The sequence below is a fragment of the Ovis canadensis genome, chromosome 12 (assembly GCF_042477335.2).
Source record: "Ovis canadensis isolate MfBH-ARS-UI-01 breed Bighorn chromosome 12, ARS-UI_OviCan_v2, whole genome shotgun sequence".
Lineage (NCBI taxonomy): Eukaryota > Metazoa > Chordata > Mammalia > Artiodactyla > Bovidae > Ovis > Ovis canadensis.
The window spans coordinates 39,918,810-39,945,536 of NC_091256.1; the positions used below are offsets into that span (position 1 = coordinate 39,918,810).

The following is a 26,727-nucleotide window of genomic DNA, read 5'->3' on the forward strand; positions in this document are numbered from 1 at the left end:
TCTGCTTTTGAATATGCTGTCTAGGTTGGTCATAACTTTCCTTCCAAGGAGTATGCATCTTTTAATTTCATGGCTGCAATCACCATCTGCAGTGATTTGGAGCCCCCAAAAGAGAAGACATGTATTATTATTGTTGGAACTGCTTTCCTGTTCTTTTTTTTTTTAAGATTTTTTTAAAAATGTGAATCATTTTTAAAGTCTTTATTGAATTTGTTACAATATTGCTTCTGTTGTTTTAGGTTTTTTTTGTTTAAAAGGCATGTGGCATCTTAGCTCCCTGACCAGGGATTGAACCCATGCCCCCTGCACTGGAAGGCAAAGTCTTAACCACTAGACCACCAGGAAGTTCCTGCTTTCTTTTTCTTACCGCTGAAAGCAGCTGCTGACTCAATGCATTCCCTGATGACCATCCAGCACCTTCTAAGCATTCACAGACCCAGCGTTGGAAGCTGTGAACTAGAGCCTGGTCTTCTCATTCTAGCAGTTGTCTTCTGGGGTCCTCAACTTCCTCAACTATCAGCTCACAGAAAGGCAAAGGCAGGCTATATCACGGGTCTCCACACTGGGCTGTCTTAACTCTCTGAGAGAACTTGTATGCAAAGCAGTCTTCATATATAGGGGATGACGTGTAAGAAACATCATGCTGGAAAACACAGGTTCTCAACCTGCTCAATTCCAATCTGTGGTGGGAACTTGGACAGTCTCACCTCTCCCAGACTCAGTTTCCACATCTGCCACTTCATGCTACCTTAAGGGACTATATGTGTGTGCATGCTAAGTTGCTTGTCACATCTGACTCTTTGTGTGATGCCATGGACTTCTCTGTCCATTAGATTTTCCTGGCAAGAATACTGGAGTGGGTTGCCATGCCCTCCTCCAGAGGACCTTCCTTACCCAGGGATCGAATCCAAGTCTCTTACGTCTCCTGCATTGGCAAGCGGGTTCTTTACTAGCGCCACCTGGGAAGCCCATTCTTGTTTACATCTGTGGTTAATTTCTTCCTGATCACAGTCCTTCCACAGCATCAAAAATACAGCCCATCAACAAGAAATGGTTCAGGAAATGCACTGGGAAGCTAAGGCTCTCTTCTTGTGTTTTGACAAAGACAGTATCGAGGGGTAGGTGTGCCCTGGATACCGAAGCCCAGCCACCTGCCCGTCGCTGGGGGAGCAGGGCAGGAGTCCACAACGCCGTCTGCTTCTCACCCCCGTCCATCTTCAGTCTCCTGGCTGGTTCCCACCACACCGCAGGCTTGACTGCCTGCTGGTTTTTTACACTTTGGGCTCTTGTTGGTTTAGAGAAACAAAATACTTCAAAAATTATATTTCTGGAATGCCTGTAAAGCACGGGCAGACACAGATCATAACAGCTCAAAAGCTTTGTTATTGGCTCCAAACCAAAGTCACACACTGGCTTATTCAAATCTAAACAGCCCAGCCTGGTCTCTGGGTGAGCACCACATGGCTAAAATTAGACTGGCCATCTGCTGAGACAGCAGCTGGGCTATTCTGAGCCCTGGGAGGCCTGGCTGGAAGCAGGGCTGGGCCTGGGGGAGCGCTGTTGGCGCATCTGTCCCTTTACAGTTAAGGGGGTGATATGGAGGGGCGGAGAATGAAGGCACACTGAGGGGATGCCAGTGTCACTGAGGTTTCACAAGAGATTGAAAATGTGGGCATAAGGTCATCTTTATAACCCTGGGCTTTTCTTCCTGATGCCTGTGTGGGGAAGATCCTCTGGAGAAGGGAATAGCAACCCACTCCACTTTCCTGCCTGGAGAATCCCATGGACAGAAGAGCCTGGAGAGTTATAGTCCATGGGATCACACAGTTAGACACGACTTTGCGACTCAGTTTCACATTTCTTTCACTTCCTCCTGACTGTCCAATGGCTCCCAATGAGCATAGGATTTACTCCTTAGTCTTGTTCCTTTGGTCGCACTTCATGGCATGAAAAACTTTCCCACCTGGAATCAAACCCGTGCCTCCCTATAGTGGAAGGGTGGAGTCGTAACCACTGGACCACTACGGAAGACCATTTCTTTTTTTTAAAAAAACTGGAGCTTCCTGTTTCAACTCACACTCCAGGCAAAGGTATCCATTAGGATTTCAACAATAATGGCCGAGGTTTACTGAGGGCGTATCAAGGTCAGGAGCCATGCCAAGTACTTTATAGGAATTAGCACACATTCTCAGAGCAACTCAGAGGTTGGTACCAAGAGATTTCAGGCATTCAGAATGGCTAGATTTTCCCTTTTTTTGACATTCTCCTTTTAAAATGTATTGATTCATTGCTGCATTGGGTCTTGGCTGCTGTGCACGGCCTTCCTTCTCTAGGCGTGGAGAACAGGGGCTACTCTCTAGTTGTAGTGCCCCGGCTTTTCACGGTGGTGGCTTCTCTTGTTGCGGAGCACGGGCTCTTGGTGTGCAAGCTTCAGTAATTGTGGCTCACGCCTTTTGTTGTCCTGTGGCATGCAGACACTGTCTCCTGCATTGGTGGGTGGATTCTTTACCACTGAGCCACCAGCAAAGCCCTGATTCATCTTTCTGCAGTCAAGAGAAAAAGCCCTGATTGAAAGGACTCAGATGACCCTGGGAAGACAGGGGTTCTCTCCTTTGGGCCCTGAACCTTGCTTCCCCCAAGCTGAACCCACCACCAGTTCTCATGCAACAGCATCCCTGAGTTCAGGATCTACTGAATTATGTATGGGAGCTTGGGGGTACAAATGTAACCTTATTGACATCTGGCTGTGTTGTGCTTAGTCGCTCAGTAGTCTGACTCTTTGTGACCCCATGGACTGTAGCCCACCAGGCTCCTCTGTCCATGGGGATTCTCCAGGCAAGAATACTAGAGTGGGTTGCCATGCACTCCTCCAGGGGATCTTCCCAACCCAGGGATCAAACCCAGGTCTCCCACATTGCAGGTGGATTTTTTACCATCTGAGCCATCAGGGAAGCTCAAGAATACTGGAGTGGGTAGCCGATCCCTTTTCCAGGGGACCTTCCTGACAGAGGAATTGAACTGGGGTCTCCTGAATTGCAAGGGGATTCTTCACCAGCTGAGCTACCAGGGAAGCCCTATATTGACATTTACAGACACTTTATAAACAATTTTACATTTATAGCCCTTCTAACCCATCATCTCAAATCCTAGGCTCAGGCCACTCAGGCCAGTTGTCTACAGCCCCCTACCTGGTTGTTTCAGTTGTTTATGCTCGGGTCATAAAACCACAGTTGTGACCTATAGCTGCCTCCTTCTATTTCTGCTGCCCTCAGTCTGAACCTTAGCTGATGTTTTTGACCTGGTGAAGTGCCCAAACCATCATTCCTGAGGGTCAGGTCCTCAACAGCCCCACCACTGTCACGGGCTGCTGACTTCCACTGGCTGCAGCTCCGCCCCCTCCCCCGCCCCCATCCAACTATGCCATGGACAAGGGTGATGCTGAGAAGCCCTTGGGCTGCAGACTGTCCTTTCATCTCCAAGGTCCAGCGCCCAAATCTCCCACTGGGTAATCAGTCACATTAGCCAATAGAGTAACCCCTTTCTCTGCTTGTGAGGATTGTGGTTTTTAGAGCCCTAAAGCGGCAGCCTTATCTTCCAACTCGGTGGAACCACTGTTGTGGCCCCTAGGGAAGCATGTCTCTCTCAGGCCTTGGACTTCCAAACCAGCAGAGCTCCAGGGGAAGTCACACGTGGCAAGAGTCAGGAGCTATGCCCACTCCAGCCCTTGCTTCTAGGACCACAGGCTGGTATCTGATCTAAAACATATTCTGGGGAACTTCCTTGGCAGTCCAGTGGTTAAGACTATGCTTCTAATGCAGGGGACAAGGGTTTGACCCGATCGGGGAACTAACATCTCACAGGCCCTGTGGGGTAGCCTCACCCCGTTTGGCACACTGGCTCAGCTTTAGGACCCATTCCACCTTCAATGAGGCCACTTCTGGGTGAAGGGACATGTGGCAAAACCAGTTGACTTATGGGCACGAGCCCATTGCTACAAGGTGAGACCCCCTGCCCAGAAAGGCACAGTGGCAGAATAGGGCTATGCCCAAGTGCCCCCATTACCAGCACTGTCCACCAGTCGGCAACCTCTTACCTGAGGAAAACGTTTGCAGGCCATTATCTTTTCATTCTCCAAAATGAGTCTCCAAAAATGTACCTACTTATAACCTAGATCCTGGCCTGGCTTTGCTCTCCTAAGCCAGAGAAATGCAAATAGGAGCTGCCTGGTGATCTTTCAGGCAAAGGATACTGGGCAGAAGTGAGGCGGGTGGTGGGATGTTGGTCATCACTGCTCTGGACCCCACAAAACCAGCTATAAGCCCCCAGGAAGCCATAATATGAAAAGCCTTACTTAGAACACCGTTCCTGTAAAAAAACAACTCCCAGTATTTGGGGAATTGAAGAGGAAGCGATGCTACTTTGGAAATATGAAATCCTTAAAGTAGCTGGGTGATAAAGAGAGTAATTAAAACCAGCCCAACAGGTCAGAGATAAATCTATCCCTCATATTCAGATCCTCATGGAGAGAAGACACAAGGTGTCTGGAGCAGGTCAAAGGGCTTTCAGCGTGAACACTGAACACAGAACACACACTCTGCCATGTGCCAGGGGCCAAGCTGCCACTGGGCTTAACTATGGGGACCCTAAAAGCACAGTGTTTTGGGGTTCACCCCAGTGCGAAGCTCCAGTCATCACATCACTATAGCAGCTTCAGAGGCCTGCTCTCACACGGTTGTTCGAGGCGCTGTTCTCAGCCTCCAAAAGAGGGCAGCAAGAGAGAACTGCCAATGCAAAACCTGTTGGTTAACACATTGGAGTGATGGGTGGTGCTTCTGCTTAGAACATTTAAACCACGGGTGTGTGCCATGCTGTGTGGAACAGTGTGGACTGAAACGTGAGCCAAATGCTGTCTCTGGCAGCTGCTGCTGTCCAAGGGCATTTCCAGGCAAAGGCAGGAGAGTGGGCAGCTCCCAGCAGAGGCCCAGGGTTGCACCTTGGCTCACCAGGCACCCTGTGCTTCTGTATGATTTACAATTTTAAACAAACTACACACATTTTAGCTGCTAACCTGAATTTTTGTAAAGTGAAGAAAGAAAAAAAAAAAGAATACTGAAACATAACATGGCAGGTTCCCTCTTTTAGCAGAAAAGTATGGAATCAGAATCTCTCTTTAAGAAAGAAATCAGTTCTGATTATAGAAAACCCATTAAGCAATCACTCCAACCTAAAAATACTCTGTTTAATCAGGTACTGTGGTGCGGGGAGGGGTGGGGGCTGGTAATTGCCCTTCTCTGTGCTAATAAAAAATGGTGAAGAGTACAGAATATTCAGGATCCAGGGAGTCTGAGAGCATTACTGAGTGGCTAGCTAACCAGGAGAGGGGCCTAAGGTTGATTTTGCTAAGGATTTTCATCAAAAAGTTAGGGACACCAAACAAAAGATAAAGAAGCTGGTTTGCCCATTTCTGAAATCTGACACCCTAACTTGGGTTTGTATGGCCCTCAAATTTTATTAACTGCAGAAAGCCACAAACATGGCTACAATGAACAAAGTCACAGTTCATAAACTGCATTTGCTGCTATCATCACTTCGATGAAATTCAACTCAGAGAAAATGTGTTTTTCTTCTTTCCTGTCTGGAATGACGTCTGTTCTTTGTTTCTCTGACCCAGAACACCCGTGTAAGTCTGGGGCTGCGACAACAGCTCATTCTGAGGCGTTCTCTTACCTGTGACTCTACCTTCTAGCCCTCACTTCCCATTCTCCTTCTGTAGAAGGTTTAAAGTGTCATAAGATACCATCCTGGCTTTCAGGGAACTTAAATGTAAATATTTTATAAGCACCATGCTCAAATACACAGTAGTGGTAGGAGGCAATACAGTATATGTAAGATAAAACACTCCACAGAAAGGAAGAGCACGCTGACACGGGTTTTATCACTGCTAACTATCTGATAAACTGAAGAGAAAGAAGCATGGTCTCCTATGCTTGGCTGTTACTCAGAAGGGGCTTTCCTACTGGCCACTGCTGTATGTTGCCTGGCACGTTCTGGGGTTTCATGGATACGGGTGCAAACAATCCCCCTACAGTCTCTGTGGACCTTGCACTGTGAAGATTAATAGATCTGCAGTTAGAATGAGACCAAACACACATAAGGACAGGAGCCATTTCCATTTTAATCCAGAATTACTATTAGCCCTTTGGTATTTTGGTGATGCTAGTCTTAATTTAGAAGACAAAATTGCTCAGAGGAAAACGGAATTTCAAATGCAATCTAAAACTACTACGTATTCCAAGAGCTTCCACGTTCGAGAGTTTCTAGAAAAGGAAAGTGCCTTTTGTTTCTCAGTATGAGAAATTGTTAAAGTTCCTCCCTGTGGTCTCCCAACACGTCTCACAGAAAAACAAGAGGCTGGAAAGGGTGACAACAAATACAAATTTTTTTTTTTTAAAAAAAGGAAATTTAAATAGTATGAAATTAGTTTTTATTTTGACCTCAAAATAAACACTTAACATTTTTCCAAAACTAAAGATGAATACTTAGAAACAAGGGTAGAAGATTATTTTTTTTCCTTCCCTGGGGAAACCAGTAAGGCAGAGGTTCTAATGTGGCTTGCAAGGCTCTTTCATTGGACTAATCTAGACACAGTTAAGACCCTCCCCAACTTTTCTCTAATGTCAGTTATACCTACCAGGGTTATGGCTGGCAGGAGAAAAACCCCAAAACAACCCCCCGCCCACTCCCCCGCCCAACACAACAATCAAGGGATTTGAAAAGTTGGGAAAATCGTTGAAACGTGTGACCAAGTGTTCATATAAAATCCTTTCTAAGGAGATTGAGTGAAGCTACTATGCCTCAACAACTCAGCTGAGGTTTCTGCCTGGTCAGTCAGTGCAAAGCACGTCAGTCACCAGCCTGCACACCTCACAGCTCACCACAGGGATGTCTTAAAGTTGAACTTCAGCTTCAGCAGGTACTTCAGGTGCACCTGAGCAATGTCGTAGACGATGTACCTGGAGGGGAAGTGTGTCAAGGTACAAACGCTTCCACAAAGGAGGGCGAGCTTGCTGCCCATAAGCCGGCCTACGGCCACACCCCACAAACCCTCCCAGGTCGGGGGCTGGGTCTCTCATCCTGACCGGGGAGACCACTAAGGGGAACTGTTCCCCGTGAGACACACCACAGGACAGTCTTGAGCCAGCCCGCCCCTGGGTGAACTGGCTGCATATAAGTGACTTCACAGCCCCAGACCATTGCTTGAGGCGTGCACAGCACACTTGTAAAAGGATACTCGTTATACAGCAGACAGGTGTCATTAACACCAGATGAAATCCCTGTCCCGAGAGGCACCTCCACACCATCCATAGTAATACTAGCCGATGGGTCAGGGGTAGTTTTGCCTAAACCTGCAGGACAGAAGGCAGACGGGATATGATTTGTGGAAACATGCCGAAAACGCTCCAGACAGATGAGATCTGTGTATACATTTAAAAGACATACAAAACCCAATACTGTGCCCTCCTTCCAGACATAAAGCTGTAGGTATACACCAAGTTTCAGCCTGATTTTCATCAGCATAGTAGTGCCCCCACCCTGCTTTCTGGTAAGTAGAATCCCCACCCTCACTTCACCCAGGCAGAAGGAAGTCCTAAGTCATTATGGGCTATGAGCTATAGCAATTCAAGAAGCTCCAGGTACCACTATGCCACCAGAAGGCCCTCAATACTGAAGCTAAGAGTCAGGTTAGAACCCAGAGCCAGTGCACTTGGTTATTAGAAGCTGGAACCAGAACTTTTCTATGGCATTTGTAAAACCAGGGTCATTTGTGGCCAGAGTCAAACATTAAAAAAAAAAAGAACTTGTAACAGCTAGCCACAGAAACCATGACTATGGGGGAAAGAAAGCCCCCTCCCTGTGCGGTCCAGGGTATCTGCAGCAGCAGCTTCCGAAACACATTACCTTTGACACTGTGCTTGCCCTTGGGTAACTTGCTGATATGCGAAGCGTGTTTCAGTTCATACCTGTAAGAGAAGGTAGTTTCAGAAGAGCCTCTAAGGTCACTGGGCTCTCAGACCAACAGTACGAACAGCAGAGCAAGGCCACGGAAGCTGCTGAGACTAACACTCAGAGAGCCCAGTCCACGTTCCCTGCTAGGAGCTCCCCTCTGCTCTGGTCCTAGACATGGAAGGTATAGTCCCTTTTGAACAGCTGGTGCCAACGATCACTGCCAGAAGGCCACTTCCAGGGCCTGATTAGAGCTACGGTGTAGCTGCCATTCTGGAACTTTGTCCAGTCTAGGACCCTGAGACCCCTCCTGGTCTATTACATAACCCTGCTCTCTTTGGGTTATGGTCTAAGGTGGACAACCAATCCAAGCTAAGTCAATCAGATTTTCTCTGCAAGGAATCTGCAACTGGCATTAAGATTCCAATTCAACCTGAGTTGGTCTCAGACAGGAAATCTAAATATCAGTAGGGGAACAGGGGCTACGAAGTAACCACGCTCTGTGCTTCCTAGTCCACAGCAAGAGCAGAACTGCCAGTTCCTGAGGCCTAGCTGTCTTCCTGTCTTGGTTTCGTGAAACATTTCTGTGCCTCCCTCATTCACTTAACTTGCCTTGCTATCTGACACCCACCGCCAAACTGGTGGATCCTCTTAACTATGGTGGGGAATTTCCAGGATCACCCCTAGCCAGGAGAAGTGCCTTCCTGCAGCTCACCCCATCCACCCCCATCAAGTGCCACCAGCCCCAGAGCTGGGGTTACTCACATGTTTCCAAGGGCAACTTCTCCCAACAGGATCAAGCCTATTGGGTCTCCCTGGGACGTGTGGCAGTAGTTGGCACTCTTGGAGACCATGTCAGCGAAATAGATCCCCTTACCAAACATGTAGCCCGTCTGGAGGGATGGAAAAGGGACAGCTGAAAACCTTCTCACGGGAGTGCTGACTGTGAGCCAGGTGCCAAGAGAACAGCCGTGACAGGTTCCTAATGGCCCCCACAGCAGGCAGAGGCCCGTGCTCGGGAGCAGGTTGCTCAGATCCCAGCTCCACTTGCTGCCCAGGGGCTGTGAGAAGTCACTGGATCTCTCTGGACCCCACTTTCTTCACTGAACTGGGGAGAAGAACCCTATGGGGCTGCTGTGAAAATTAAATGAGCTACTAGCCGCTTCTTAGACCAAGGTGTGGCGCATGTGAACGCCCAGTAAACACAGCTATACTTTTTATTCCTTTAAGGGAAAATGGGGTCAAGAGACATTAGTGTGTTTGCCGCTGCACAGCACAGTGGACTCTGCCACACTAATGAGTCCAGTCATTAAGCTCCTCGCTTTTTACAACTATAGAACAAGGGGCCTGGCAGACCGTTCTTAAGTTTCTGCCTGTGGGTCATGTCTTTAATTGAGCAGCTGACACAGCGGTCTGACTTGGGTCTGGGTTGGGCTCTACCGAGGCAGACTGGAGGTACCCAGCTGGGAGGTGCAAGAGGTAGGTTGGGACTCAGCCTGGCCCGTGGCCAAAGTCTGTGCTCTCTGCCAGTCAACACCCAATTATCATTCACAGCAAGGTCTGGAAAACACTTCACTTCCTCTCTTCCAGAAACTGTGTGCAGCTCGGTAGTGAGGTCAGGAAAGGGCCACGCGGCAACGCTCACCTTACCCACCACAGCTGCGCCTTCATCTTTAAACAAGGCCGCGTGGTCACAGAGGCACCCAGAGGCTTCCCACACAGGTACCCACAGGGCTCAAGTGGAGATGGCTGCAGAGATGGGCAGAGCCCACCCCTCTCCTGCTATGGCTCCCAGGCCAGACACGTACCACGGGCGCTTCAGGTGGGGCTATCCGGAGACCCTGGGACAGGATGCCCGCGAAGTTGGTGGTCCTGGACCCATGCCACAGCAGCCTCCGGTTATGCAGCTGCTTAAACGGCTTGTAACGCTGGCCCTCCCCTTCGCGCTCTATCTTGAAGATCTGGTCGGAATTATTACATAAAAGAGAGAAGTGGAAGGAGCCACCAGTTACTATGGGGGAACTGGAAGATCTGACAAGACACACAGACAGAGCTGGGACACGTGAGGCCTTCTGCAGTATGAAGGTGTCAGGCTGGGATGCGGCAACAGGCCACTCAAGGTCTTGTCCAGCAGGGACCAGCAGCTAAATTCATACTGCGTGCAGCAGAGGCCCACCTGAGGCACTTTATTTGGATGTCTCCTAATAGTTCTGATTCCAAAACTAGGTTAGAACTAGGTTTTTGGAATGGTAGGTAGGAAATGTCCTTTAAAACAGAATAAAAAGCCAACCCCAAACCACAAGACTATGGACTTTTGTGTCCCACAAACAACTGCGTCACTTCCTCTGGTTATTTAAAGAAAGCCAACCACTCTTTTCTACCCAGGCCCAGGTCAGAGGAATGGGCAGGGAAGAGCTGGCCGGACACAAAGGGGGCAGGGGGAGGAGAGCGCCTTACGTCGACGACTTCTAAGTCGTATGCGTTGTGTGTGGTCGCGTGAGTGTTCTTCACGTACTTCCTAATGATCTCGGCTTCCTCGGAATCTTTGTCCACAACCTAGAAATAAAGCGTCTTTGAATCAGAGCAAGGAGAGCCACACAGAGGCAGGGAGAACAACAATAGGCTCGGCTGACACACAAGTAATTCGTGGCTCACGTGGAGCCCGGGTGGAAGAGAGCCAGCCTGTGTTCCAGGGGCCCCACCTCCTCGGGCATCTCCTGTTTGCATGATCCCAGCCTCCCTCCTGCCTTAGAACCCTATGCTTTGGGCCATCACAAAAGCTTGGAACGTGGGGCTCACCGTCTGGGAGCGGGGAACCTCTACACTGAGGAGCTAGCTGGCTCTCAGGTAACAGTCCCCCTAACCATAGCTTAACCAGGAGATCCTGGGTTCAGTCCTTGGATCGGGAAGATCCCCTGGAGAAGGAAATGATACTCCAGTATTCTTGTCTGAAGAATTCCATGGACAGAGGAGCCTGGTGGGCTATAGTTCACGGGGTCACCAAGAGTCGGAAACGACTTTTGCTTGTGTGTACTGAACTGAACCATGACTTAAAGCCCAGGGGCCAGGAGACACCCTGCAGCCAAGACTTGCAACCAAAAGCAGCATGGATACGACAGACTCTAGGGCTTTTGATGACGGTGATGGGTGCTCCATTTGAATCCTCAGGGACAGGGACATCATGGATCAGAGCAAATGTGCACTAAATAACCGTCAAATAATGGAATCTCTGCCTAAATCAATGAGCGTGTGATGGGACTTATATTTTCAGTCTAATCCACAGTTCAGAGAATGTAGAAATTCTAGTTCTCCTCATTGCTTCTTAATTAAATGGCTTTACAATCATTAATGGAGACATTAACAAACCCCTTCATGAAGAACCAGGCTGTTTGGTATACCAAACAGCATACATACCCTGCATACACCCGCACACCACACAAAAGCTATACTTTGTCCTAAGCACGGAGCAAAGGCTCTTTTAAGTTATGTGAACACAGGACACCAGGCTGAACAGATCCCAGTGTACTTGAACTTCCTCACACTGCAGGGCAGGACATGGGCTGTGAAATGAGGTACATGTGAGATGTGAGACCAGGCTCAAAGCCAGGGCAAGCTTGCAGCGAAGGCAAAAATGTCTCCGGTTGGCCAAGGCAGGGTGCTTTCTGCCCAAGCCTCCAACAGACCCAAGTTCAAGAACTGTGTGCACCAACAGGGCCACTCTGACTCCAGAGAACATGAATCTAGGCGCTGCAGCTTTATTACGGCTGCCATCAGGCGCTTGCCTTGACTTGGAAGCCTGCCTCGCAAACAAGGTGCTTCTTTACAGGTGAAGGCTCTGAGGTTCTCAGAGGACCACAAGCAGAAACACCTAGGAACCTTACCAGGATGGTCAATCCTTGGACCCCAGTAATCTGTTTTAACAAGCTCTCTAGGAGATCCTGACGCATGTTTAAGTTTGGGGACCACTGTTCTTGGGACAGAGGGTCGGATGCTTCAGAAAGGGCGGGCCCTGTTACCTTAATGTCAGTTTTGAGCTTCTCATAGTTGACATCAATGGGGTCCTTGCTGCTGTCATCAGAACCACCCCTGAGTAGACTGTAGGCCACCTCAATGTCCAGCAGGTTGTCTAGCATTTCCACCTTGGCCTGGAGGAAAGGAAAACCTAGAGCTAAGTACAAGGTGAGGGAGAAAGACTCACCCAGAACCCAGACAACGTCTAACACAGACAGTGACGAGGTCCTGCCCAGGTGTCCAGGGACAGCCTGTTCTCTGTTCACAGGGAACACGCCTAAGGATCTCTGGAATGCTAAGGAGGCTCGCTCTCCAGGGCAGAAGAGGCAGCAACCACATGGCTGTGTGGTGGGGGTTTCTCTCCCACACACTGGTAACAGGTGGAGACCTCTCACTGGCTCCCTAATGAAGGAGAGAGGGAAAGCAGAGACAAAGATGCTCCCCCTTCTCCTATGCTTCTTTTTCCCCAGACTGACGTGGTTCAGCAAGGGCAGGAAAACCCAACTGTTCTACCCATGGGCAGGCTCCTAATATGGGGAGAAACCCTACTTTGAAATGAGAGGCTGTTGCCCTCGGGGATCACAACACAGAGGGGCAGTGATGAGGGAGTGACCCCCCCAACCCCGCAGAGCCCAGACCAGCGGCCCCCCCTGGGCCGTGGTGCTACCTGCACGCTGTTTGCGTTGTTCAGGAGCGGGGGCTTCTTCATCCCGAAGTCGTGGGGGATCAGGGTGTAGAAGCGATTGGAGAGATCCAGGATGTGAGAGTCACTGCTGCCCTGGGACAGTGCCTTTGTGGGGAGGGAACAGAGGGAACAACCTGAGGCACCGCTGCGCTCCCAGCACCTTCCCGGACTTTCTCCTCTGGGAGCCGGGTGCTGCCACCGAGTCTGTGTGGCCAGGCCGGGAAACCACCTTCTGCAGCGTCTGTCACTCAGCTGGGCAGCGGCAGCATCCCATCCTCAAACTGGGTGGCTCCGGACACACGGGCTTCCCGTACACGATTTCACTTGTACAGACAGCTGTGCATTTATACACCCACAAACCCCGCACCGCTATGCAAAACGTTCACTGGGGCATCTTGGTGGTGGGCGCGCTGGCTGTCGCTACAGAAGTCTTTCAACTTTCTGCATGTTTGAAAAGATTTCACAACAAACTGTTGGGGACTTTCGTGGTGGTCCAGTGGTTAAGAATCTGCTTTCTAATGGAGGGAATGTGAGTAAGATCCCACATGCCACGGGGCAACTAAGCCCAAGCGTTACCAACTACAGCGAAGCCTGTGCCCTGCCACAAAGAACCCACATGTCACCACTAAGACTTGATACAATAAAAAAACAAAAACAAAAAAACAAGGCTTGAGGGGGAGAAAAAAGACCTTTTGCTAAAAATTCAATCTGGCCCCCTGGCCACTGACCTTCACCTTTAAGGCGGGGGTGGGGTGGGGTGGGCCAGGGCGAGCACAGAAAGGTGAGCCCCTCCCCACGCCGCACCGCTAGTTAGCGCTCCATGCAGAAGGTGCTCCGTAAATGCACAAAGAAAGGGAGGAGCTGGACCTCCAGTCAGTGCACGCTCGGCAGACACCCTCGGTGCCGACAGGAGGGTAAAGGGGCAACAAGTCAGCACCTGAAGCCCTAGGTGGGCTTCTCGCGGCAACACGGGCTTGTCCTCGTTGTAAACCTCTGCCTATGCTGCAGGCTGCTCTGTGCAACAGGCAAAGGACACCACCCCAGCCCCTCCGCCAGGACATTCTGGGATGGGAAAGAGCTCAGGCTGAGGAAAGTCTTTCAGGTCTCCGGCAGTAGGTAACAAGGAAAGAGTCTGATCAACTGATCAGGACTGGCTGTAACTAGATTTAACCGCTACGTCTCAGGGCCTCCTCTCCAGCATCAGCCAGAGTCCATTGCCCCAGTCTGACTTCAGCGTTCTGTGTGGTTTTCTTCTTTCATGTGCGACCCCCAAACACAGGTGGAACCCTCCAGGGCAGAGGCTGGAAGACACTGGGGACTGGGGGACCTTGGGAGATGCTCAGCAAGTTGACATGGAATGAACATGAGCAAGAGCAATGCGATATTTAACTTGCTACTTGATGATTTCCTAGTAACTGCCAAATAAACTCAGCCTCTCTTAAGGACACACAAAATAAAATCAGAACGTTTTTACGAGGCAGGAGAATGAAATTCCTCATCAGGTATATAGTGTTTACTTTATATCTGACAACTGAAAACACTGCTAATTCATTAGGACTGTGATCATCTTACTTTGTCATACTTGGTGAACTGAAAACCACCTATATCAGCAGGAATCAGTATGTCTATTTTCTTAACCTTGAGTAAATGTACTGCTGTATTCCCCACCTGAGGACAAGAGGCAGCCCAGGAGACGCCCCTGCCCTCAACATGGGGCAGCTGGAGGAGAGGTTGGTGTCTTACCTGCTGGACCTCACTGAGGATGGAATATGCAGCCTGGATCTGCCTTTTGCTCAGCTTCCCCAAGGGCATCTTCTGAAGGTCAATCTGAGGAGACAGGGGGATTTTTTCCCTTTGAAAGTTGGGCACTGTCCAGTGCGATGATGGGAGAGCCAGACCAAACATCACCCCACACCTCCCGGGCTCCGAAAGAAGCAGACACAGTCTGTTTGGTCATCCTAAGGAGACCTGGTGACCTAATTCCACAGGCTCTGCAGCCCTACCCCCAGTGCAGTGGATGGGAGTCTGTGAGAGAAGACTCTTGTTCATTTATGGCAGAGATAAGCCAACTCCCCACCCCTGTACTGGGTTTGAAACAGTCCCACACTTCTGAAGAAAACACAGCAGGACTCTCATCTAATTCCCAAGTGAGGCCCTCCCTGGGGTCTCAGAGCCAAGGCCATCCCCAGCCATAAAATAACCATAAAGTGGTGAAAATTATTTTTAAAAGGACACACTCCTGAACATACATACTGACATCAAGCTAACACTGTACCCGTCAAATCAGTCACCCTGAAGGTTAAACATCTGTCCCTACAACAGTGCTGCTCACAACACCCTGGAACCAGCAGGAAGGCAGGGAGCTGGCTGCAGTGGAGAAGCATGAACTCTGTGGCCAAGGGTCTGGTCACCAGCTATCGAGCGAGGCACCCACTCCCTATGGGAGTGACCTGCCTAAATGCTGGCTAGGCCCCCTCCTCTGGCAGCCCCCTATGGGGCCCCCTGCTCTGAATCCTGAACTGCTGTCTCTAGGGTTGTTCCCAGCAGACCTCCTGGGCTCCAGGCCCCAGGACTGCACTTAGCCCATCTTTGGGGCTAGTATCTGCAGGGCCTAGAACAAAGATGGAGCTGGACAAGCACTCAAGAAGTGGAACTGCTATCTGACTAGATGAAATATTAAGAGGATGTGAAGGTGTTCAAAGCCCAACAGGCACCAATCAGGGACCAGTGGTGACAGCGTCTGCATTCTCAGTACTGCCCATCCATCCATCCCCAGGGAGAGCTGGTTTCTGGGAAGAGTTTAACAGTTGGAGTGCAGTCCAGGAAAGAGGGTGGATAATGTATTCTGAGCCATGGACGTAGTATAGTAAAAGAGCAGAGTGACCCAAGCATGGACTGTGAGTTGGCTCTAAAGCAATTCTAAAGAGGGGACTCCAGAAGATACGCTCCAAGAGCAGTGTGACCAGAGTGACAGCAGCAACTCTTGAGGGAAGCATTTCCCCGAGCTGGGTAATTCTGGTGCTTGTTTTATAAAGACCTGGTTTCTCTAACCTACACCCTCAAACGCACAGACACAGCCCACAAGAACAAGGGAAGGGCTCAACCAGCACAAGCCACCTCCACTCCCGACTGTGGGCTGCAGGGTCGGGGAAGGAGGCTTCAAAGCTGGAGCGTGGGCTCTGGACTCAGCACACACCCTCCGCCCCCCCCCCCCCCCCCCCCGGCTCCAACTCTGCTCTGGGCTCAGGACTCACCTGCCTCAAGGGGAGCACACAGTGTCCCTGGTTACTATGTTTCCTTATCTACCTGGCCACCCCATCCCACGTGGAGTCCATTGGGCTGGGAGTAGGTGCCCCACTCTCCACATGCTCACCCCACTTAGTTCCCTGTCTCTAGGTTGTTTTAGAGTGTGTGTGCTCAGTTGCTCTTTGCAACCTCATGGACTATAGCCCACCAGGCGCCATTGTGCATGGGGGTTCTCCAGGCAAGAATACTGGAGTGGGGTTGCTATGCCTTCCTCCAGGGGATCTTCCCAACCCAGGGATTGAACCCAGGTCTCCAGCACTGCAGGCGGATTCTTTACCATCTGAGCCACCAGGGAAAGCCCATTTTAGAGTGCAAAACAATATTAAAAAAGAAAAAATTTCAGAGAAAGAGACCAGGTCTGATGACAGCTGAGAAATTCTATCAATCACAGAGAAGCCAGAGTACAGAAAACCAGAAAGGGTATGTGGGACCTTTCTTTTGAAAGATTCATGAAATGAAGATGCCCCTGCTCACTCCAGCACACCTCTTCTCTAGGCATTCTTGCTGAGCCTGCCCATAAGCTGTTCAAACCTGTCAGACCTCCCAGCCAGAAGCCTGGTTGTATATCTACTTGAACAAGATATCTGCACAAGCCCTAGCTATCTTCACACCTGTTACGGGTTGTCTAAGACATGACCCAGCACTGTAACAACAGCAGAGCCCGAGCCGTCCTGCCAGGCTGGGCTTAAGACAGGGAGATGCAGGGCTGAGGAAGAGTAGCTGCTAGTGGTCTCTACAACCCAGATTTGTCTTGCCTTCTCTAAGGCTGGCTGGAAGAAGCAGAGAGGAAGCAAGCTGGTGAAGAGGAGGAATGGTCAAGGCTAATCTGCAACTCTTGCACTCTGCTGGTCCCTGCTTCTTTTTCAAAGCGGCTCCAAGCTTCAAGGCAGCAAGAACATGCATCTCCCAGGGGACAGAGAGCACCTGACCCTGGCTGGTGGTCCCTGCCACTTTTTCTTGTATAGAAATATGACTGATTCACTCATCACTCCCCTCCCCCACCCCACCCCACCCCTATGATTGGCTGGTATGCATTTTATGGGATGAAGCAAGTGTCAGCTCTCTGCTGGTCATAACAGTTCTTTCACTGTAAATGGGCTCCATCTTGGACTTCCATGACAACTCTGAGCGGCCTATTTGGTTCAGCCACAAAGAACCATGCCCCACAGGCCTTTATGGCAACTTCAAGGGAAAAAGTGCAATGGGGACAACATACCATCTATTTCACGACAGGCCAATGATTCTCTGTGAAAGTGTAGGTACCCCAGGCCTCAGCGCTCCTGTATGCCTCAGGCTGAAGACCAGCCACTGAACTCGTTGCCAACTCAGCACTCCAATCACCCACCCCAGCAAATGCTCACGAATATAACAAAAGTGCAATAACCTCATACTCCACCATGGCTTTCTTCATACTTTCTACATCAAAGATCATCTTAATGAGGTTCTGCACTGGCTTGGGGAGCTTGGACTTGGTGCCAGGGTTTACTGTCAACTTCTTCACTGCCTCTTCATCCTGTAGGGAAAATCAGGAAGAGACGCAATTAAACAACCCAAGCAAAGTTGTGGTAGTGTCATCTGGCAGAGAAAGGATATAGGATGGCGTGCCAATGGCAAAAAAGGTTTAAAAAAAAAAAAAAGGCTGCATGTAAAAGGTTTGGCATTAGTTGCCAGGAGAAACATGTTGAGTACGGACAGGATGAGACTGCCTGTGCACCCCAGATCCTCTTGGCTGCTCCCGATTCTTATTCCAGACACCGCCGAGGCATCAAGTTCTGCACAGGCAGACCTGCAGGCACCCACACTCCCTCCCACGCTGGGGTTGCTGGTGCCCAGTGCCCATTCATGCCCAACATGGAAGTGCTGGCACCTACAAGGGCAAACCTTGGACCCAAGGCACACTGGACTGATGGACAAATTCTGCCTCCTTTCTTCTCTTACACTGCCTCACCCAAGGCTGAATTCACACAGCCTTCTCCATAGTGCCAAAGGATCAAGCAACCAGGCCCACTTCCTGCCAGGCAGCTTGACAGTGTTAAGGCACATCCCTACCCCTCACCCCTGCTCCCTGGGATTGCTCTTCCTAATATTCTAACAACACAGGACTTTAACTCCTGCCAGCTGGGGATCCCAGGCTGAGCGAAGACCCTGCTTGAATGAGGGGAACTGGTGCTGGGCTTTGCTCCTGGAATCTGCTTGGCTTAATGAAGCTGCAGAGAACCCGTGTGCTAGTCTCAGGGCTACTGCTGTCAGTGGCACAGCGGATCTACTCTCAATGCTGAAACACACGTCTTTACACGCATTCTTATCTTCTAGCTGTAACTTTACTGGAAGGCAAACTACTACTACGTTAAAAAGCCTTATTTATATGCATATACTGTAACCAGGAACTCTAAGGATAGATAGTAAGCAAAAAGGCATATAGATATGTACATCAGCATCATTATAGCAAATACCTAGAAATAATCTAAATATCTAACTGGGGGATGGGAGAGTGTTGTTTGGTAAATTACAAACTACAGCCACTCCAGTATTCTTGCCCGGAGAATCCCACGGACAGAGGAGCCTGGTGGGGTCCATGGGGTCACAAAGTGTAGGACATGACTCAGCAACTAACACTATTACTACTACCAGAGGATGGAATTCTATACAGATTTAAGAAATGATGCTCTAGTTCAGTACCATTTAACAGAGTAGCCCCTGGTTCTGACATGTGGTCATTCTGAATTGAGATATGTTTTAAGAGGTAGAAAAACATCAGCTATCAAAGACTGAGTTAAAAAAAAAAAGGAAAGATATTTTGATATCAACATATCAAAATGATAATATTTTGGACATACTGCGTTAAATAGTATTAATTTCACTGTTCTTACTTCATAAAATGTAGCCACTAGAATATTTAAAATTGCTTAAGTGGCTGCATCTCTCTGTTGGAAGCACCACTCTAGAGGACACAGGGAAATACTCCTAGAACATTAAGGCAAAACGTGGGTGGTTGGTGACACAGTGGGTAAGGAAAGACTCCAGGGCTATGATGGCAGAAAGCACCTGTCAACTGAAAAGAATAATATACAGACGTATATCTTAAGCTTAACTTTTTTGTACCTTTGTACAACTCAGGTGCTAGCTACCCTTCCTTGCAGTTGAAAATGTGCATACAATTTACATGGTTTCTCTCTATCCTCAGCACATCCATGGATTTAACCAACCACGGATCGTATGGAACTGCAGGATTTACAATGAAAAAATTCCACATGTAAGGGGACCCATGTAATTCAAACTTGTGTTGTTCAACTGTACATCTTTTTGAAATGCAAAAAATAAACTCAGTAGGGAGCACTGCTGAGTTAGACCAAGCATGTCTAACACTCAAGTCCAAGTTCTCTACCCCAACATTACACAAGAGTTAATTTCTGTTTTTAATGGTAAAGTTCATGACACTCTATAAACTAGAGAACTTACAGTTTATAAATTCTTCAAATCCCCCTTTGAGACATGTCAGACCTCAAAGATTTGAGTTAAAACCTGTACCACTGTAATAAATCTCTTTCCCTCTGCATAATAAATGTGTATCACCCCTCATTATAAAAGCAACAGGTTTTCATATAGAAACAACGTAAGAATTTTGTCAAAACAAATGGCCTCAACAGTATCAGTGAAGAGACACTGGAAGGTTGCCTGGTAATATAAAGGGAGACGATTAAGCTACAAATAAAAATAATGGGAAATTATCAGGAAATAATTTAGGACTAAAAACTATGACCCAGTGTAGTCACTATAATTCTATCTTGATGATAAAGCGAGTCACGTGACCTTCAGATAAGCAACCTCTATGAACTCCTCCTCCCTGAGTTTAGGGAGCAACTTCAAAGACTGCTCCTTTGTGACAGTCTTTGAAAATGCTCACACTGTTCTTACAAGCTTCACCTCACACTTCATGGAATAGATTTATTCATGAAAGGGCATGGATTTTATTTAATGCTTTTTCTGTGTTCCTTAGGATAACTGTGTGGCTTCTATCCTTTATTCTGCTCATGTTACACTACGCTGATTTGATTTTTGCATGTTGACCCAACCTTGCATTCCTGGGAAAAATCCTACTCAATCACGGCGCCTAAATCCTCGTGTGCTGCTAGAGTCAGTATTTTACCGAAGGTGCTGCATTTATATCCATAACTATATTGGTCTGTAGTTTTCCTGTGATGTCTTTATCTGTCTTTGGTTATCAGGATAATACTGGCCTTGTACAACGAGTTGAAAAGTGTTCCTTCCTCTTCTGTTTTTTGGAAGAGTTTACGAAGGACCAGTATTAATTCTTTAAATATTCGGCGGAATTCATCAATGATGTCATCTGATTCATGGCAGGTTTGTTTTTTTTTTTTCCATGGCAGGTTTTTAAAAGAAAACCTTTTCCTAGCACTAGCAAGTGTCAGAGCATGATTACCTGGCCATAGTCAATCTCCAGAGGGTAGAACTTCTTGGGATGCTTCGTAAAGTTCTTAGAGTGCCAGGCATTTCCGGTTTTCTCTTCATATAATTTCATAAAATGTTCAATGGCATCCTCCTTGGATGGCATCTGCTCCAGTTTGTTACTACCAATCACCGTGCCCACACGGCCCCAGGACCTGAATATCCAGTACCTGTGGGAAGAGGAGAAGAGCATCAGATATAATTTTGCAGGTCGTCCGGTCATATTTCAGGATGAGCTTCCTCTCCCTGCTATTTCCCTTGAGGGAGAAAAGAGTTGTAAACAACCCAAAACGATGGTAACTGACAAAGAGGAACAAAAGGAACCAGTATTAAACAACTTTTATTTTAATTTCTATTAAACTGAGAGTTGTTAAGTTTAAAGTAATTTTAAAATGCCCTTCCATATCATACTGGCAAGTGAGCTATAAAAAGTACCAAAGAACAGTTTAACCTTGGATCTGGCAGCTGAACTTGAGGAGTAAATCGAGGCCTTTACATGGTGGTGGCGGTGGTTTAGTCACTAAGTCATGCCTGACTCTTGCGACCCCATGGACCGTAGCTAGCCAGGCTCCTCTGCCCATGGGATTCTCCAGGCAAGAATACTGGAATGAGTTGCGATTTCCTTCTCCAGAGGCCTTTACATAAAAACATCCCATTCCTTTTCCCAAATAAACACAGCAAGTATTACCCGGAAGTTATGCATTCATTAACGATAGGTACTAAAAGGAATGAAGAACCTTTGACTCAGATCAGAGGCTGAGATACAATGAAATGGGAGGAGGCAGGGGAGTGGTCCACAGGGTCAGCCACCTGCAGACCTAGGCTAATATACTCAGTTTTCATCTCAAGCTAGAGCTAAGTCCCAGGTACTCTAGGGGCAGGGCTGCCTAGCTTTGGGGGAGTGCATTTTTCTTAGTGAAAATCATACAGAAGTTAAATCTCACACCACAGTAAGTACAGATATAGCAGTAAAATCAGAGATTTCAAAGAAAAGCTGGTGCTCCCTGCTGGTTTTCTGGGCTACTGCCCAGAGGCATATAAGTTCATTCTCTGTTGTTTTTTTTCCCCCTCTAGAAATGTTTGGAAGATACCACATGGACCTAACTTGTCATCTTCTAACAGCCCATAATGGCATTTCCCTATAAAAACCAATACATCAAGGCCACCAGGATAAGCCACCCATTTGAAATCACCAGTATAACTTCTTGTGCGTTGGTAGTAGACAGTTCTGTTCTCATTGCCTGCGGTTTACGAACTATAGCACTCTGTGTTTTTACAAAAACCCCATTCCTCCTCCTGCACTCCAATACACAGCTAGCTTTTGGAAGTTATGTTTTACAAGCAAGAAACCCTATCTTCAAATCTCCAACAAGAGTCAGCAGTAAACTAAATGATATAGGATTTTCTTTACAAACTTTGAATTGCCACACAGATGTTATGTGCCCTTTGAGGTTCACATTTTAAAACCTTCTTTCATTCATATGGATAGACTTGGCAGTCTTTTGATTTCTGGTTGTGCTGTGTGGCCTGTGCGATTTTAGTTCCTCGACCAGGGATTGAAGCATGGAGTCTTAATGACTGGACCACCAGGGAAGTCCCCGAGGTTCACATTTTAAATGGCAGGTTTGTGAGAAGCTGAAGAAATGGGAAGAGCCTGAGCCTGCCAGTGCCTACAACTTGCAGCTGCTGAGATTTGCCAATTGCTGACATTCTCTCAGGGGTCTGCCTTTCAACTAGTAAAGCTCTTTTGAATCTCTTGGACTTCAACGGGTAAACTGTTTCCATTTGCTAAAAAGAAAAGGTCAAGTTCAAAATACAAAGTGCTTTTCTGCCGCTATTTGGGTTTAGCAAGAGTTCCTTTCACACACTTCTCCCGCTTACACGTAGCTCCCATTCCACAGTGGCTGTAACAAGGGCCCATCCGCATGTCGGAGGACCACTTTGACTAGGTAAGTACGGGCAGTCAAGCCAGCCCAGTCTCTCAGCATGCTAGGACCGGCTCCTACCTGACTTCATTACACTGAAAATAAAAAATAAATAAAGCAAACCCAAACGCCTTTGGTAACCCAAGAGCCTGAGGTGACATGGACGACCAAGGACAGCAAGGCTGTCCAGGGGCCACGGCCTCTTCCCTCCTTCACTGAAGACATCACCGCACACCTACGATCGTCGAGGTGGCTGGTCCCCAGGTGCGCGGACAGCCCAGCTCCGAGGGGCCTTACTCTCAGGAGCACGCTCCTCTGGACACTCCCCCGCCCCCTGGCGCACCTGCTCTCTTTGTCATCCTCCAGGAGCTGCAGCTTGTAATAGGAGTTGGTCCCTTTGACGATGTCCACGAGCCCGAGGGTGGCGCTGAAGACCTTCCCACCTTTCTCGAGGACGTGCGCGTTGTGTTCCAGACCTGTCAGGACAGAGCTCCTGAGAGTCTGCCCCCATGGTGGGGGGAGGGAGGGGACCCAGCTGGTTCCCCAGGACCAGGGAACCTGGCAGCCCACTCTACTCCCATTTCCTCACCTGAATCAGGGTCGACGGCTGCTCCTCCTTTAAGAGTTAATTTCATCCTCTTTTCAGATTTGTTGGTACCTTGGAAGGAAACAGAGAAATGCAAACATTAAAAATAAACCAGAAAGGGGAAGGTGGCAGGTAGTGCAAGTGAGTCATCTTTGCCTGTGTCTGAGTCAACACAGGATATGTGTGTTGCCTCTCACCACCTGAAGCTGCTGCCATTCTGTGTCAAGGGAAGACGAACTGAGAAAGCTGGTAGGGGCAGCACTCATCAGACCACTGGGGCACAAAGGGAGAAGCTCTGCACGGGTGGACCCGATGGGGCCGCTCAGGGCCTCACCTTCCTCCTTGACAGGTCCCTTGCTTTTCTTGGAGGGCGCGGTCCCCGACTTCCCCCTTGGGGCCACTGCTTCAACAGGCTCCACCTTCACCTCGGCTCCCCAGGGGGACAAGAGGTGGGTGGAGAGCAACTCCTGAAGGCTCTTGGTGGAGGCAGAGATGTCCTGGAGGAAGTCCTCAGACACAACGCGGACGTTGGCTTCTTTTACTTCCTCCATCTTTTTATTCATCTTGTCCACCTCCTCTGTTCAAATTGGAAGGAACAAAAAGCGAAATCTCGGATTACTCCAGTGTCGTTACTCGCTTGGTACTTTCCTCCCCACTCAGTTTTGCTTTCCTTCAAAATCTAGCAGTCAGGAACTTTGCTCCCTTTGACAATTGTCTGCCACTAGCAACAACCCTCCTTTTCTAAGGTGTGATGAATGAGAGCTGCTTTCTCCAAACCCTTCTACAGAACCAGATGTCAACAAGGATTTCACAGGGAAGGCGAGTCAGGTTTGTATGGGAAAAGTGGTGTAGTGCTTTCTGCTCTTGGAGACTTAAGATGGTCATCAGTATAATAAGCCTGCAAAGAAATCTGTGGACCCTCTGAACTCTGCATTTCAAGCCTGCTTAAGCTGTGAACTTTTGTTCTAGTGGAAAATCTACAAACATGTTGTAAACAGTGCTAAGCGACAAGAAGAGTGGGCTGGTCTTCAGACAAGTGAGCACAGACCATAACACGGACCAAGGCCAAGTTATGAGAGCCCAGGCCCCTTCACAGAGAACCTGAACCATGCCCACAGTAAGAGACACACTTCTAGGGTCCCTGTGTGTGTCGGACACTGGGCTCAACACAATCACGAGAGACAGACAGGGTCCCCCTGGTTCTCAGGCCGGTGAGACTTACTTTTGGTGCTGATACACAGGGAGGCCTTGTTGGCCGTCCCTGTCAATTTCCCCCCGAGTTTCTCAATCGTGGCCTTCACTTCATCCTTGTTCTGGGAGAGTTTCCCAAGAGTCAGGATCTTCATGTTGGATAATGGCTTGTCTGGAATGGAAAACAGGATCATGAGACAAGGCTGCTGCCTGTCGTAGGGAAGAGCAGAAAACTAGGCAGCAGCTCCCAGGGAAAAGTCAGACAGGCTGCAAGGCCCCCGAACGGCCTCAGCACCCTCTCTGATCAGGGAGAAATGGGTCTCCTTAGGGAAAAGGCCATGTAAACAGCAAAGAGCTAGAGTACCAGGAAAGCAGAGGACAGCAAACCGCACCCAGTCCTCGGCACAGCAAGGGCCAGCTGGGGATGAGCCATGCACTGATACTGTTCTACAATTAGGCCATGAGCAGGGATGTCTGGGGGCGTCTGGGTCTGCACCATAGACAAGGAAGGACCAGGGGTCTGGGCAGTGGTGGGCAGCCAGAGTCATCATATTAACTCGCAATTCCTTCTGTTATTTTTTCCCCCCATTCCACAACTAGAAACAAACTATAATCTTCACAGGATATTTATTAATCAACCCTATTTGAAAAATCAGTCTCATCCACCATTGGAAGCCCTGGTCAGCAGGACCACACTGAGCTGAGATGGATTCAGGCACCAAGAACCCTAGCATTTCAGGTGTTCAGCACTAACCCCAGGCCAGGAAGACCTGGATCAGGAGTGTGCCTTCTACTTGTTGCAAATGGAAATGTATAGAGCTAGTGACACATTTCCATATGTGATGCTGTGGAATCCTTTAAGCCATCCCTGTAAGAGTCCCTTGGATCACAAGATCGAAAGAGTCAATCCTAAAAGAAATCAGTCCTGAATATTCACTGGAAGCTGAAGCTCTAATCTTCTGGCCAGTGGATGTGAAGAACTGACTCACTGGAAAAGACCCTGATGCTGGGAAAGACTGAAGGCAGGAACAGAAGGGGACAACAGAGGAGTAGATGGTTGGATGGCATCAACAACTCGATGCACGTGAGTTTAAGCAAGCTCTGGCCGTTGGTGAAGGACAGGGAAACCTGGCGTGCTGCAGTCCATGGGGTCGCAAAGAGTCAGACATGACTGAGCGACTAAACTGAACTGTGAGGGGGGAACAACCAGGAACACCCACAGGGTTTAACTGAAAGCTGGCCGAGGTCTCCAAAGCAAACAGAACCACTGAGCTATGAACTGCCAAGTGAGGGTAAAGCAGAGGGGACCCTCAGCGCAGGGCCTGGATGCCTACCCCACCAGCCCACCTGCAAACGGCAGGGTGACTCGGGATGACCACACGACCTCTCCCCGGGGGATGGAGGGAGGGCACTGGTGGGCTGACATTCACAGATGAATCCTCTCCCTCCACCTGCCACATGGTGGCCACAACTATGCCGCATATCCCTCAGTAAACAAAGACAGTGGCCCCTTTCTGTCAGGAAAACACAGACTGATCTCCCTGTCTTTGCTCGTATGGAATACCTTTAATGTCGATCACAGAGGGGACAGAGCCCCAATGTCACATTTGGCTGGGGATGAATGGTGGGGGTGGAGGTGGGGGCCCTGCCCAGAGGCAGAAAGGGGAGGCCTGGACTGACTCTGCTCAGCAATGCAGACTCAGGCAGGCAGGACAGCGTCCCCACAGGCAACCCTAGCCCTGATCCTTCTCAGAAGCCCCTCCCCAGCCTTCCTCCTCCTGCTGGTGGTGGGGAGGGGAGAACAAGGGCAGAGTTTCCCCATGGGATCAGCCAACAGGAGAAGAACCCAGCCGGATCCCCTCTTCCCGCTAAGCTCAGGGCCCCAGCCCTCCCCACCCAGGCTGGGCCCAGAGCTGTACCTGGGGGGCCAGAGGGCACAGTGGCAGGCGCTGAAGCTGCGGAGGGTGGGGGTGCTGCCCCCACCGGGGCGCTGCTCTCTGGGGGGAATATACGGTCCTGCTTTTTGATCTTCAGTTTCTTGAGATAAGAGATTTCTCGGAATTCCTAAAAAACGTTAAGTTATAGTTACACCAGTTCTCCCACAAAATAACCAACTGACAGAGCAAAGAATTTGAGAATCTTTTTCTTCTTACAATAAAGAATGACAAAATAGGAAGACTGGAGGCTTTTGGTATGAAATACAGTTCATATAGTATTTCAATAACAGTTGAAACACTGTTGGTACCTATTACTAGTGCTTCTACATTTATAATAGAGCTGGTACTGTGACGCTTTAAGAAGAAAAATATTTTCTTTAAAAAGAAAAAAGAAAAAAATCTGTTAATTATCTGGTCAAGGGACCCCTGCTGGAACCTGATTACAACCCTCGGGCCTCACTCTCGAGTTGCAATCCTAAGGGACAAGAGGCGTTGTCCTGGGGTCATATGTCCTTTCCATGACCAAAAGCCCCCCAGACGCTCCACATCCCGGGAGACAGGTTATTACCTAGAAGGAAATCAAGACAATTCTCTTCCCTTCCTAGAAGAAGCGAC

General features: G+C 48.8%; 1 protein-coding gene across 1 annotated transcript in view; it reads right to left on the reverse strand.

The window, feature by feature from the left end:
• Positions 1-6,467: 6,467 nt before the first annotated feature.
• The window catches only part of PARP1 (poly(ADP-ribose) polymerase 1), a 41,108-nt gene continuing 20,848 nt past the window's right edge, over positions 6,468-26,727 (reverse strand). Inside the window, exons 8-23 of the mRNA XM_069544656.1 lie at positions 26,095-26,239; positions 24,207-24,347; positions 23,319-23,561; positions 22,988-23,056; positions 22,742-22,874; positions 20,448-20,643; positions 17,391-17,519; positions 14,444-14,527; positions 12,683-12,805; positions 12,021-12,149; positions 10,462-10,560; positions 9,813-9,965; positions 8,770-8,897; positions 7,960-8,021; positions 7,292-7,406; positions 6,468-7,013 (exon numbers count right to left, since the gene is read on the reverse strand). Coding sequence (XP_069400757.1) covers positions 6,932-7,013; positions 7,292-7,406; positions 7,960-8,021; positions 8,770-8,897; positions 9,813-9,965; positions 10,462-10,560; positions 12,021-12,149; positions 12,683-12,805; positions 14,444-14,527; positions 17,391-17,519; positions 20,448-20,643; positions 22,742-22,874; positions 22,988-23,056; positions 23,319-23,561; positions 24,207-24,347; positions 26,095-26,239 — 2,031 coding nt within the window. The 3' untranslated portion in view covers positions 6,468-6,931. The remainder of the gene's footprint in view (positions 7,014-7,291; positions 7,407-7,959; positions 8,022-8,769; positions 8,898-9,812; positions 9,966-10,461; positions 10,561-12,020; positions 12,150-12,682; positions 12,806-14,443; positions 14,528-17,390; positions 17,520-20,447; positions 20,644-22,741; positions 22,875-22,987; positions 23,057-23,318; positions 23,562-24,206; positions 24,348-26,094; positions 26,240-26,727) is intronic.